This window comes from Myxine glutinosa, chromosome 1 (genome assembly GCF_964187855.1).
Source record: "Myxine glutinosa chromosome 1, kmMyxGlut1.1, whole genome shotgun sequence".
Classification (NCBI taxonomy): Eukaryota; Metazoa; Chordata; class Myxini; order Myxiniformes; family Myxinidae; genus Myxine; species Myxine glutinosa.
In genome coordinates this window covers 393,712,359-393,727,646 of record NC_136261.1, presented here as the reverse complement: position 1 = coordinate 393,727,646, position 15,288 = coordinate 393,712,359, and the positions used below count along the sequence as shown (strand labels likewise).

Below are 15,288 nucleotides of genomic sequence, written 5' to 3'. Positions count from 1 at the left end.
AGCTGGGTATGACTGGGTACAGAGAGAGACGGGTTTGGGATACAATATTTTTAGGCAAACACAGAGTTGAGGCATTCAGCTTTTTCATCTGCTGAGTCAACTGTGTAGCCGTTTGAGGTAAGGGTGGGGATGGAGGGGGAACAAACACCAGAAACAGATATGACAAGACGCCACCAGGATTTGGAAAAGGGAGATAGGTTTGAGAGTTCACTCTTAAGAGAAGAGAGATATTGTTTCCTGGCTCTCCTGAGGGTTGACACACTTGTTCCGGGTTTTGTGAAAGGAAATGAGATGAGATTGCCTTCCCTTGGATTTGCTTTCCAGGAGGTGAAGGCAAGTTGTTTCAGGGCAACTGCCTCACCACAAGATTCCGTCCACCATGGATAGGAGGAAGGGAATGACAACTGAAGACGAGATGGGATAAATCTGTGCATGAGAGAGAGAGAGCAATTTACTTTGGAAGTATTCCCAGGATGAGTTGGTGTCAGAGGCAGTAGAGATGGGAGACCAGTCCAGATGATTTATGGCTGCTTGAAGACCGTGCCAGTTTGCCTGAGTGAAATGCCAGACTCGTCTACGCTGAGGAGGCTCGCTGAGAATGGCCAGAGAGATGTCCACTTTAACAAGCACATGATCAGATGAGCCGATTGGAGCAGAAGAAGAGCATCAGACATTTGCATGGAAGTTTGTCATAACCAGGTCTCGAAGAGAAGACGCTCCGTTGACTGAGATCCGGGTCGGGAAATGGACATATTGTGTCAGTCCCAATGAGTCACAGAAGTCCTTTGCTGAGGTGCCATGGCTGGTGAGAGAAGCACCCACACCCAGAAAACTCCTTACCATCCACAAAATGTTTTAGAAAAAAAACAGTGCATTCTGAATGAATGTAGAATGGAGGGAGGTACAAAAAATAATTGGACAGAGTGGGGATAGACCAAGAAGGCTCGTTGGAATGGCTAAGAAAAGGTCGGCTCGACTGGGACGGAGAACAAATCATAATAAATGCCCAAGATTTGAAAAAAATGTTTCAAAGATTGAAAAATGTTTCATAACTTCTACGAAGAAAGCCGCATTAACGGTAGCAACTTTGGGAAGAAATTTTGCATGAACAATCATTTCCGCATCGAAGAACGCAATCAGCATGACCTTCACTTGCGATCTCGACTGACACTCATTTTTAAGGTGTCAGTGACACAGGTGTCTTCAATGGGAGGTCTATGCTTTCATTTCCCGATCATACCCATCAACCCACGACTCATCACCCTTTATCACCTGGGGTAATATTGGATCTGAAACGCATCGATCGACCAAGTTGGATGTGTTATTGTTGCACATATGGGACCACACACACAATAGTGTGTGGATCTTGAATGCACTTGCACTGCTGTAGAAAACCATGAAGCAATCGTACTACTGGAGAAAACAATGAAACGTCACAAAATGTGACGTGTTATGACATGTTTAGACTCGGTAAAGGCAAGCTGAGATACAAGAAATGTTGTCTGTGACTTGGCATGCCTGGTGTATTCAAAGGATTCATCCGATATTATTCAAAAGCTGATCTCAGGGCAAAGGGTCTTGATGGTCAAATGGGGTCTTAATGGTCTAATGGGGGTCTTTTTGTCCCCCGTCGCACCACAGAGCGAAAGGGGGACTATGGTTTTCCCCTCCGTCCATGTGTGCTTCCGTGCGTGCGTGCATTGAACCTTGTGAGCGGAATATCTTGGAAAAATATACGAACTACTAACTTCTAATCTGGTGTGTGGGTGTATGTACGCATAAGGAAGAACGCTATTGAAAATTGGGTCGCCACGTCAAAATCCAAGATGGCCACCTTGCGTTTTCCACTTTGTCAACACATCACTTCACCGACGGGGGACCTAGGCGTAACGCTTGTTAATATTAGGTCTAGGCTCGGAGAAGAGCTCGGACACAGAACACGTCATCTCTAACCTTCACCAACGCATTCGATGACACTCTAACCCACTACACGAGGAGAAGGAACTATTCTAATCTTACACTATGGAAATAACCACACGAAGGGACCTGTATGGTGGTTGCCATTGCCTCTGAGTGGTTTCTGAAAACCACAAGAGTTTGAATATCTTGAGGAAAACCCAAACTTTTGCACAGTGCTGTATATTTACATCAATAATAATTTTTTTTAGCCGCGTCGCAGACGCTGCTAATAGAGTGCCCTCTGCTGTTGTTGTTGTTCTTCTTGTTCTTCTTCTTCTTGCACAGAAGACAAAACCTCAAAGCTCCACCCATTCTGGGAACCATAGCTCCACCCATTTTGGGAGAGGCTTCATATAAACAAATATCCACCATTTTATTAACTCGCATAGCTTTGAGGCCTGTTTTGTAGGCCCGTGGTGTCGCTCTCTCACACAGTTTTATTTCAAATCAAATTCGATATATCATTCCATTTTTCACAGTCGCTAACATAGTTTTAGACTCGGTTGAAAAAAAACGGGAAGAAAATCCGATGAAAGTCGCCCTTTATAGAACGAAATGAATTCTCAAAGGCCTGTAACTTCAAGTCCATTGAGATTATTTTTTTTAAATCGCGGCATGGTCAGTCATACACCGCCCGAAATAAGAGACGGGAAAATGCCGAGATATATATATTTTGTTTAAATCGCGGCATGGTCAGTCATACACCGCCCGAAATAACAGACGGGAAAATGCCAAGATATATTAAAAATTCGTCCATTTGATGACGATCGTCACGATGAAATATTTAATTTATACGTCGTCACAATAATGTGGAGAGAGGAGCATAGCTTCGTTCACGTGTCGCTACACACGAGAAATTGCCGAGATATATTTTTTTCAATCACGGCTTGGTCAGTCATACACCGCCTGAAATAACAGACGGGAAAATGCCGAGAAATATAAAAAATTCGTCCATTTGATGACTATCATCACGATGAAATATTTAATTTATACGTCGTCACAATAATGTGGAGAGAGGAGCATAGCTTCGTTCACGTGTCGCCACACACGGGAAATTGCCAAGATATATATTGTAACGGTTTTGAGAAGTGTAACGAATTTGAGAAGTGTAACGGTTTTTGGGAAGTGTAACAATTTTGGAGGAAGTGTAACGAATGTGAAAAGTATGGTTTTGTTGTGTGTAACACCCTCGTAATGTAAATAATGGTCGCAGCCGTCCTCCTAGTTAATTCCATGAAACTTACACACAGGCCACGATATATCTTTTTAAATAGTGTATTTCCTTATTCTATGTAGGCTAAATATGTGTTTCCCACTAGATTGACTTTGCATTGTATCAAACAAAATAAGCGTAGGCCCTTTCAATTTCCCCAAACATCTCCGCTCTCCAAAGTTCCTTTCAAAAGGGGTGCGAGTGGTGTTCAATCCCGTAAGCCGCCATTGCCCATGTGCTCATCTCGGAGAAGAAGGGGGGTAGGAGCCGCCAACTCACAGGCGTGGCACATGGTCATGAGCAAAGGAGGAATCGGACAGCCCTAACAGCCAACCAGCACCGCGGTTAGCGACCCGGTAGGCGTGCTCTCGCAGCCGGCGGCTTGATTCCGCCCCGAGTGATAAAAGCGGCTGGAAGGGACTGCTTCACCAGATCAGATGGGAGATGAGCGAAGAGGTGACATACGAGAGGAGCTGTGAGCTGAGCTGTGAGCGGTGAGATGCGAGACGCTCCAAGCCAAAGAGGAGAGGTACTCGGAGAGGAAACCAGCTTTGGAGAGACGCGCTGAGAGGAGGGAGACGGCTCCACCAGAAGGAGAGGAACAGGTGTGACCGAGCCAGCGCGTGACGTCTACAGCATCGGCAGCGGATACGCGACCGAGGGTTTTCCCGCCAAAAACGCGAGGAATTGAGAGCTGCTACCTCCGACCCTGCCTCCCTCTCCAGCAACCCACCTCCGCCATCCCTGCCTGCAATTTCCCCCGGGTAAGTGTGAACGTCGTCTGTCCTAATCGTTGTCCTGGGGTTAAGTAAATTGAATAGAATAAGTTAACGATTCCCTGTGTGACTGCTTCTTCCATCCATTGCTTGTGTGTGTATAATAAATCTGTTCTTCCTCCGTACTCTGTCTTCTTCTTCTCTTTTCCTTCTCTTTCGGTCGCTTTAGAGTTTTCCAGATTGGGCAGCTGCGGTGCGATACGGCCAAAGTTCTGGGTGAATCGGGTTCTAATCGGGGAGTAACTGTTCGGTCGCGGTTGGACCATCCGCTCGGCCCATCATAACATCTAAACCGCATCAGTAACAATTGGTGTCTGGGAGTGGGATTCGGGGCCCGAACCAAATTTTTAAAACATCTAGAAAAAAAATTTGGTCAAAATTTGGAGCGGACGAAATTTGTTTTGTTTTAAAGCAAAACCCGAATTTTGAAATCGCGCCATGGCTGGTCAAGGCGACTGGATGCCGGTGGGAGAGATAGACAGGGTGGAATCGACCCAGGACCTCGGGGAAATGTATGTGGAGGAAAGGGAGGAGGAGAAAAATGGCAATGTGGTTGCGGAGGTTTCAGACGCACAAAATGGCGCTCTTGCGCACGAGGTTGGGGCAGCTGCGGCCGCACCCTTTGTACTACCAACGGTGGCCCAAATGCAAGCCTTCATGGCCCAATTCATGGTGGAAATGCAGAGAGAAAATGACATTATGGAACGAATGGAAAACAGAATGAGGGCTGATAGTGAGCGGTTGAGTAACCAAATTGAAGCAACAACGAACGGAATGAGGGCCGATAGGGAGGAAAGGGAGCAGAGGGACAGAGACCGCAAGTTGGGCGAAAGGGTCCCAGGGGTGCACGACGAGGTAACGCGGGTCGAGAAGCGCTGGTTGAGCGAAGCGGAGGAAAGCGCGGGTACAATGACGGGGGTAGAAATCGCGACACGGGGTTTGGAAAAGCCGGCGACCGATGAGGTAGAGGGAATTTTATTAAAGCCAACGGTCGTCGAGGTGAGTAAAGAAAAAGCGGAAGTGGGCATTGAAATTGAAGAGATGACGGAGGTAGCCCAGGAATTGCAGGGAGAAATGGAAAATGTACAAAGTCCCTGCTCAAATCATGATGATGTACTCGCTAATCCAAATGGAAGTTTACAGGTTCGCATGGAGAAAAGGATCCCCCAGGTGAGTCGTGCTGTTGTGTATTGTGCTGGGAGATTTTGTAAGAGGATGTTTAGCGACAAAAGAATTGTCGCGCGCTTGGGATCGAGGAAGCATCCGGGCGTTGGTGAAGGGTCCCGTGTGAGTGGAAATGGCACGCGTGTGGGAAGAAAGTGTGCGTCAAGGGGTGAGCGTGTTATGAAGCGCGAGTGTGAAACCGAGTGCGAGCGAGAATGCACGTCGGGGTGTACGGAGTGTGACATGGAGAGTAAGGTGGTTGTGGAACGTGTGCGAGGAAGCACACCTGAGTTGGTGATGGCACAGGTGTGAGAGGGCACATCGGAGCGCGAGTGTGAAACCGAGTGTGAGCGAGAATGCACGTCAGGGTGTACGGAGTGTGACACGAATAGTGAGTTGGTGATGGCGCAGGTGCGAGAGGGCACATCGGAGCACGAGTGTGAAACCGAGTGCGAGCGAGAATGCACGTCGGGGTGTACGAAGTGTGACACAGAGAGTAAGGTGGTGGTGGAACGTGTGCGAGGAAGCACACCTGAGTTAGTGGTAGCGCGAGTGTGGGAGAGCCCGTGTGAGCGCATTAGTGGGTGGATGCCAGAGTGCACGCCCATGGTGAGTGTTACGGAGGACGTAACTGAGGAGAGGTGTGCGCAAGAGTGTGCGCGAGAGGTGTGGTGTGTAACAGGGAGAGCGTTGGTGGAATGTACGGACGGCGTTGGAACGCCAGGTTTTGTGAGGGTGAAAGTGGTAGCGTATGCATGTGAGCATGCAAGTGAAGCATCGACGGTAACCGGGTTAGTGGTTAGGGCGACGGAAAGCCGATGTGAGCACTCGGGGCGCGGTGTGCTTTGTTGGGTGCGAGGCCCGGCGCGGATCGATGCTGCGTCGCTTCTCTTCGAAGCGTCGTTGCCGATTCGGGCTTGGCCCCGCCCCGCACGGTCGAGTCCGGGCCTTGGCGGGCGAGGCGACCGGTCCGGTTCAAGGGCGAGTGGGAGGAAGCGGAACGGTGCCCCCTCGCGGGGACGGGGTTCCGACCGGGGGAGATTGAGCCATCGGGCCCGGGACCGCAAGGTGCCGCGCCGAGATGGTGCGTGGAACCTCGGTCCAACCAAACCACCTCCCTTGAACCGAAAGCCGGACGGATTCAACCTGCAGGCGACCAAACCACCCGAATTCATTGCTCGGCTTTACGAACCGAGTTTAATGATGTCACGACGCACCGAGGCTAGGATATAGTGGACTGTGATGATGGTGATAGTGATAGTGATCGTGATTTGATACGAAATTTATAATAGTGGGTAGAATTGGCAGTAAATGGAAAATTTTTGATTTGTGGAATTTGGATGTGCAAAATTGATAGTAGGACCTCCCCGATGTGGTGGGATGGCAAATCCACCATCCCTCACAGAGTGGGGCAAATGCGCAATAGTTTATGGGGTGGCTATGACAACCGAGCCAGGGAGGGCTTGGATAATGATAGGGATCTAGAAGAGATTGACATTAGGTGACGCTAAGACTAGTTAGTGACTGATACCTGTAGTGGGGACGCAGGTAGTTTAGTGTGGATGATAATGACGTGGGAGCGCAATAGTTTAAAGGGACGACTGGGAAGCGCAAGTTTCAGAGGGGAGTCGTTAGCTGAGATGATGCCGTGTGTTTGAGGAGTGAACAGGTGTGATTGCACAGGTGTGCAACTGAACAGGTGAATGGAGCAGTGTATGAGGGAGTAGTGGTGATTGCGTGTTGTGCTGACCAAATGGTCCAGGAAGAAAGGAGGGTGCAGGTGGCACCAGGTATGATTGCACAGGTGTGCAACAACAGGTGTATGTGGCTATGTGGAATAAATGGTAGTGTGGAATATCTGGAGTATTGGAATGGATGGTCGTGGAGTGAGTATGGTGGAAATTGTGGAGTGGAGTGGATGGTGCGAAGGTGTGAATGGGGGAAGAGTGGACCCCCATCACGGATACCCGGGGTGGGTAGTGTAAGTGTTAGGTAGAGGGTATAGGTAAATTGTGGTTGGATATTGGCATCTGTGGTGCGGGTGAAAGAATGGTCTTTGGATGGGTGCATTAGTGTTGTGGAAATGGCTGGGCGTGTAGCCTGTTAGTGTGTGTAGTTGGTTGGGCGCTCCACCACTGTGAGGATGTCGGCCAGGTGAGGCCGCAGGTGGGCTCTGGGAGCCGGTAGTAGTTGTTGTGGATGGGGCCCGAGGATCTGGAGGACGGACCCGGGTAGCCCAGTGCCAGAGGGCACCGAGTGGGGTGACAGAGCCAGGGGGGGGCTGTCCCAAGTTAGTTAGGTTAGGGTGAGGAGCTACGTAAGCTCGGGTGGCAACTGCAGTGGTGGAGGTGTGCAGGTGGGTAGACGTGCTGGGAGAGCTACACGCCACAGCCCAGAAATTGTGTGAGGGCACCGGGAGATGAATCGGGGGAGTGAGACCCCAAATTGAGAAGCACCACAGTTTGGTCAATGGGAATTGGTTTTTAGAACCCATAGTGTAAGTGGCCAATGGATTGGCAGGGAGAGACCCTGGGTAGTGTAAAGTGTGTTAAAATCATTTAGAGGATAGTTAGGATGAAGGATCTCCTCGCACCATCTGCATCCACTCACCTGAGGTGACAGGTACTCCGCACCATGCCATGTTTAATTATTTTTGATGCAAATGTTTTGGATTGTGAGACGTATCATGACGTGGGTGTGACATTGTGCTTGATGTTCCATCTCTTCCTCCTTATGAGGATTGATGACGAGTTGGGTGATGGCAAATTTTGGATAGAGGGATTGTGGTGACGAATTTGGTATAGAGGAACTATGGGGAGACGTGACAGTAGCGATGGATTGGTAATGTGTAGATTTTTGTACATATGGGGTAAGGGCAAGGGTAGTGTAGGTGACAGGGGGGTGACGTACGGTAGGGACGAGCTTTCTCACTTCGCCCTCCGTACGCATTTCGCCTTGCATTGCCTTATTGATGTGTACCCTTGTGACCTTACCCCTCGCTCAATTGTCTCTTTTGTCTCCCACATGACCTGTGCGCCATTGGGGGCCGAGGGGAGCGTGCGTGAGGTGGCCATTGTGCGCACGAGATTCCCAGAACCAGCATGCATTGCGTTGATGTACCACTTTATGGACCGCTGTTCTGCGGCCAAGTACCACTTGATGGACCCCAGGTTCTGGGGCAGGGCACCTCTGTTGGAGACCGGCCATAATGGCCAGGGAATCTTGCTTGCGGACCTCGGTAAGGTGGCACCTATGCCAAACAGGTGGACCACCCTTAGTTGGCCCCTGTTGCCCTAAAAAAAAATGGACACAGTTTGTGCTTTTTATATTTCCAAGTAGGCCGCATGAAGCCAGAAGACGTCGGGAAGAACATCGGCCCAGGAGAGAAAGAGAGGACCACCACCAGTTGTTTTGTTGTGTTTATTATGAACCATGGTGACTGCGCACTGAGTGGTGCTTTGTGGTGCTTTTGGGTGCTTTGGTGGTATTGGTACTGGTGCATCGATGCAATGCATGCTGTCTCCTCCCTTCCAAGAGGAATTTCTTTTTTCTTGTTCCCTAAAAAGAAAAAAAAAACACAGGTCCTGGGTTGCGTTGTAAAAAAGAAATAACGTCATTGTAAATAATGCTCCCCACCGTAAATGTATAGTTTGAGAATAATTCCGTAATTCGGTTAGCTGTGGACTTGAGTCTGTTAGACAGGGTGCAATGCAATAGGGGGACATACTTATTTGTGTTTTAAGATTGTCACACTCAGGGTCAGGTTAAAAGTAGAGGGAATTACACCTACGTGTCACACTAAGTTAAAGTTTTGTAGGCCTGAGGACGGGCCTGAAGAAAGGAGGGTGCAGTGTAACGGTTTTGAGAAGTGTAACGAATTTGAGAAGTGTAACGGTTTTTGAGAAGTGTAACAATTTTGGAGGAAGTGTAACGAATGTGAAAAGTATGGTTTTGTTGTGTGTAACACCCTCGTAATGTAAATAATGGTCGCAGCCGTCCTCCTAGTTAATTCCATGAAACTTACACACAGGCCATGATATATCTTTTTAAATAGTGTATTTCCTTATTCTATGTAGGCTAAATATGTGTTTCCCACTAGATTGACTTTGCATTGTATCAAACAAAATAAGCGTAGGCCCTTTCAATTTCCCCAAACATCTCCGCTCTCCAAAGTTCCTTTCAAAAGGGGTGCGAGTGGTGTTCAATCCCGTAAGCCGCCATTGCCCATGTGCTCATCTCGGAGAAGAAGGGGGGTAGGAGCCGCCAACTCACAGGCGTGGCACATGGTCATGAGCAAAGGAGGAATCGGACAGCCCTAACAGCCAACCAGCACCGCGGTTAGCGACCCGGTAGGCGTGCCCTCGCAGCCGGCGGCTTGATTCCGCCCCGAGTGATAAAAGCGGCTGGAAGGGACTGCTTCACCAGATCAGATGGGAGATGAGCTGTGAGCGGTGAGATGCTCCAAGCCAAAGAGGAGAGGTACTCGGAGAGGAAACCAGCTTTGGAGAGACGCGCTGAGAGGAGGGAGATGGCTCCACCAGAAGGAGAGGAACAGGTGTGACCGAGCCAGCGCGTGACGTCTACAGCATCGGCAGCGGATACGCGACCGAGGGTTTTCCCGCCAAAAACGCGAGGAATTGAGAGCTGCTACCTCCGACCCTGCCTCCCTCTCCAGCAACCCGCCTCCGCCATCCCTGCCTGCAATTTCCCCCATGTAAATGTGAACGTCGTCTGTCCTAATCGTTGTCCTGGGGTTAAGTAAATTGAATAGAATAAGTTAACGATTCCCTGTGTGACTGCTTCTTCCATCCATTGCTTGTGTGTGTATAATAAATCTGTTCTTCCTCCGTACTCTGTCTTCTTCTTCTCTTTTCCTTCTCTTTCGGTCGCTTTAGAGTTTTCCAGATTGGGCAGCTGCGGTGCGATACGGCCAAAGTTCTGGGTGAATGGGGTTCTAATCGGGGAGTAACTGTTCTGTCGCGGAGCCTTCGCTCGGCAAAGTAACATCCTAAACCGCGATCAGTAACAATATATTTTAAATCGCGGCATGGTCAGTCATACACCGTCTGAAATAACAGATGGGAAAATGCCGAGATATATTAAAAATTCGTCGCCACACACGGGAAATTGCCGAGATATATTTTCACTTTGCACAAAAATAACATCAAGTAATTGAATCAATAGGAATGTCCTGTGCCTATAACATCGACGTTATAGGCACAGCTGCATCCAGGCATTGTGTAACATCGACGCGGGTTTTGTTTTAATTAAAACTTTTTGTACTTGTTTTTACTTTTTTTGCAGTGGAACAAATACATATGCACATGTTTGTGTACATTTGTCAGAATTATATCATGAGTATTGAACAAAATCATATTTTTTACAGGTCTTGTGATGTTGTATTTGCAGGTGGATCCATTGAATCTACAAGGGAAACTGCACCTATTTTCATGAACAGCGTAGACACAGGCCTGCAGGACTCGCCAACTGAAACAAACAAGAGGACTTTTTCCAAACACAACAAAACGAATAATGAATTGTTTGCACACAATGATTTTCACCAGGCTCACAAAGGAGAGAAAGATGAACACCCATATCAATGCAAAATTTGTTTAAAATCCTTTCGTTATTCATCCAGCTTTGCATCACACCTGCACAAACACAATGGTGAGTGCCCATACAAATGCACAGCTTGTGGAAAATCTTTTAATCATTCATCCACCCTTAAATCACACATGAGAATTCACAATGGTGAACGCCCATACAAATGCATAAGTTGTGGAAAATCTTTTCGTCAGCCATCCCACCTTAAATCACACATGAGAATTCACGATGGTGAGCGCCCATACAAATGCACAAGTTGTGGAAAATCTTTTAATCAATCATCCACCCTTAAATCACACATGAGAATTCACAACGGTGAACGCCCATACAAATGCACAAGTTGTGGAAAATCTTTTAATCATTCATCCACCCTTGCAAAGCACATGAGAATTCACAATGGTGAACGCCCACACAAATGCACAAGTTGTGGAAAATCTTTTTATCGATCATCCCCCCTTGCAAGGCACATGAGAATTCATAATGATGAACGCCCATACAAATGCACAAGTTGTGAAAAATCTTTTAATCAATCAGCCAACCTTACAAGGCACATGAGAATTCACAATGATGAACACCCATACAAATGTACAAGTTGTGGAAAATCTTTTGATCATTCAGCCACCCTTGCAAGGCACATGAGAATTCACAATGGTGAACGCCCATTCAAATGCCTAAGTTGTGGAAAATCTTTCGATCGGTCATACCACCTTACAAGGCACATAAGCATACACAATGGTGAACGCCCATACAAATGCACAAGTTGTGGAAAATCTTTTAATCAGTCATCCACCCTGAAATCACACATGACAATTCACAATGGTGAACGCCCATTGCCAGTTAAAAACACATCTCGCTATGCATGATCGGTGCAAGTTAAAATGTGACTATGTATATATACAACAACACAACATGCCTTTTAAGGCCATTTTCACCGCTAAAGCGGGGGTTAGCCTTGCGGTCCCATGACAATCTTCTCCATTTTGCCCTATTTTCTGCATCTCTCCTTGTTAACCCCCTTGCCCGCATTTCTTCTTCCACCATCTTTAGCCAAGTCTTTCTCGGTCTTCCCCATCCTCTACTTCCTTCTACATTCATTGCCATCACTCTTCTCAACCAGTCACTTTCATCTTTCCTCAACACATGACCAAACCATCTCAACCTGTTCTTCACAGCATCAATCACAGGCTCTATTCCCATCATCTTTTGCAAATCATCATTTGTCTTCCTCTCTCTCAACGATACTACGTACATCCACCGAACCATTCGCATTTCCACCCTTTCCAGCCTTCGTTGCTGCTCTACGTTCATTACCCATGTCTCGCTCCCATAAATCATAACACTTCTCACACATGCAGCATACACCTTTCCCTTCAGCCTCAACGACACTCCCCTCCTCATCAGCACGCCACTCATTTCCAGAAAATTCTTCCATGCACATCTCACTCTTGCAACCGTTGCCGATTCTGATCCACCTTCTCCATTCAGCATGTCTCCGAGGTAGCAAAATGTTTTCACACCTTCCAGCTTCACGCCATCTCTAAGATCCAACTCAACATTTCCTCCATCTGCAGCTCCCTCTGTGCACACCTTACATTTGAATGTAGCTGCCACACTGGTTAATGACCCTCTCAGACCGCTACATTTTTGATGAACCCACTCAGCACACATTGTACATTGAATGGAGTTCACTCCGCCACCCTTCCTGCACACAGCACATGGCCACTTTCCAGTTCTTTCCACCTCACCACATGCTTTACCACTTGCCATCACCTTCGTCTTTCCTATATTCACCTTCAGACCTTTTGTCTCCATACATTCCTTCCACTTGTTCATCTTTTCCTTCAGTCCATCCATACTTTCCGCGATCAACATCAGATCATCTGCCTACAACAACTCCCACGGTAAACCCTCCTTTACGTTCTGAGCCAGCACCTCCATCACAGCTACAAATAGTAGTGGACTTAGTACCGACCCCTGATGCACTCCCACCTTCACCTCAAACTCACCACTGTTCCCGTCCTTTGTCCTTACAGCTGTGCATGCTCTTTTGTACATTGCCATCACTACTCTGATCAACCATTCCTCCACTCCTAACTTCCTCAATGCCCATGTCAATACTTCGCGTGGAACCCTATCGAATGCTTTCTCCAGATCAACAAACCCAAGAAACAACTTCTTCCTCTTCTCCATGTACTTTTCCTGCAACTGCCTCGCAATAAGGAGCACATCTGTCGTTGCTCTTCCTGGCATAAATCCAAACTGCATTTCGTCGATCTTCACCTTCTTCCTTATCCTCCTCTCCAACACCCTTTCCAATACCTTCATTCCATGCTCCAATAACTTTAGCGCTCGGTACGAGCCACACTCCAGAGGGTCACCTTTCCCCTTGTATAGAGGGACGAGGGTACTCAGTTCCCAATCCAATGGAATGCGGCCTTCTTTCACCACCAGATTACAGATCTCTGTCATTCTCTTCACACCCCAACTTCCTGCTGCCTTCAACATATCTCCCACAACTCCCGTCGGCCCTCCCGCTTTTCCACTCTTCATTGCTTTTATCGCTTCCTCAACTTCCTTCTCAGTTATCTTCTCTGCCGGTCCTAAAACTGGGTTACTCTCTATGTTGCCATCCCATTCATTCTCTGTATTCAACAGCATTTCCATATATCTTTTCCATTTTCCTTTAATTCCATCTGGGTCCACAACGATTTGTCCCACTTCATCCTTCAAGCAACTCACCCCCATCACATCACACCTCTCTTTCGCTATCTGCTTTGCAATCTTGAATACTGCTTTCTGACCCTCTTCCGAATCCAAGCTTTCTCCGAACATTTTCCTCCATGCCTCCTGCGCCTTTGCTACCTCTTTCTTTGCAGCCTTCTTGGCTGCCTTATAACTTTCATGCTCTGCTTTTTCTGCTCCTGTACCCTTCGCCTTCTGCTACTCCTTGAACTTCTTCCTCTTCTGGTCAATCCTCTTTCCAACTTCCTCATCCCACCAGCATGTTTCCGATTGCCTCGGTAGTCCTTTTGTCCATCCACATACCTCACCAACGGCTCCCAACAGACTATCTTTCATTGACATCCAACCACGTTCAAGCTCAACCACATCAGCCTCTACCCTACTCAGCCTCTCTTTTAATGCCTCCCTTACTGTCACCTCTTTCAACCTCCACACCTTCATTCTCGGTTGGTTCTTCACCCGCCGAGCTCTCCTCGCACCTTTCACCCTTATGTCACAGACAACCAAGTGGTGCTGTGAAACAGCCTCCTCCCCCGGGATCACCTTTGTGTCCCGGAGGTGCCCCCTATCTCGCCTACGCACCATCAGGTAGTCAACGGTTGTCATCGACCCACCTGACGTGTATGTAACAAGCTTATTATCCTCTTTCTGGAACTGAGTATTACAAATCAACAAATCAGCTCCATCAGCAAACTCCAAAATCCTTTCACCTTCTCCATTTCTCACACCATATTCGTAACCCCCATAAACACCCTCAAAACCGTCCATACTCCTTCCCACATGTCCATTTAGGTCTCCTCCTACCACAACAACTTCCTCATCTTTCACGTTTCCCATCAGCTTCTGTATCGCACACCAGAACTTGTCCTTCTCTTCATCACTCCGACCAACCTGCGGAGCATATCCCGAGATGACGTTCACCAAGAGCTTTCCAATCATCATTTTCACCATCATCAACCTATCACTCACTCTAGTCACACTCACCACACTGTCTACAAACTCCTCAGAAAACAGGACACCAACACCATTCACGCCCTCCAGGCACCCTTGCCACACAAACTTGTATTTCTGTCCCTGCTGACCCTTCACAATTCTCACACCACTTCCCTTCCATCTCGTCTCTTGCACACAACATATGTCCACTCTTCTTCTGATCAATACTTCCACCACTTCTCCTGATCTCCCTGTCATTGTCCCTACATTCCATGTCCCAAACCTCAGAAACTGATCTCCACTTCGGGCTGTACCCTGCCCATATGTAGTTGTAATTGTCATGGTTCTCTTTTTGAGGCAATGTTTCCACGGCCGGATGCCCTTCCTGACGCCAACCCTCTTATTCACCTCTTACGACATGCAGGGATATGGTGTACCTATTCTAACCAGGGTACACACCGGGATAAAGCTTTGAATAAACCAAACGGGTTTAATCCCGAACAAATAAACGGAGAATGAAATCAATAATAACTATATACAATGAAGTAAAATAAATCTGATAAAAACGAATGCGTCAAGTCACAAGCACAGACGGGGCGAGGGACACAAAATGGCAACTTATCTCTGGTGGCAGCGGTTGAGAGGATGGCACAGAGCAGGCGATGAGAGGATGGGCACGGAGCAGGCGCTGAGAGGATGGGCACGGAGCAGGCTGAGATGAGTAGGATGACGAAGAGATGATGAGGAGACGAGAACGGGACCATCAACAGGCAATGGTGGAGGATGATAACACCAAGGCCAAAGCAGGCAGGCAGGATGACCTCCTTAAAGCTCTCCTTCTTTGGAAGACCAATCTCCTCAGAATACCACTTCTCACCAAAAACGTGAGCTCCTCTC

At 47.8% G+C, this 15,288-nt stretch overlaps 1 protein-coding gene across 1 annotated transcript in view; it reads left to right on the top strand.

The window, feature by feature from the left end:
* Positions 1-11,589, top strand: part of LOC137416679 (uncharacterized) — a 30,306-nt gene extending 18,717 nt beyond the window's left edge. The window contains exon 5 of the mRNA XM_068102315.2: positions 10,522-11,589. Within this exon, the coding sequence (XP_067958416.1) occupies positions 10,522-11,579 (1,058 nt within the window). The 3' untranslated portion in view covers positions 11,580-11,589. The remainder of the gene's footprint in view (positions 1-10,521) is intronic.
* Positions 11,590-15,288: the final 3,699 nt, after the last annotated feature.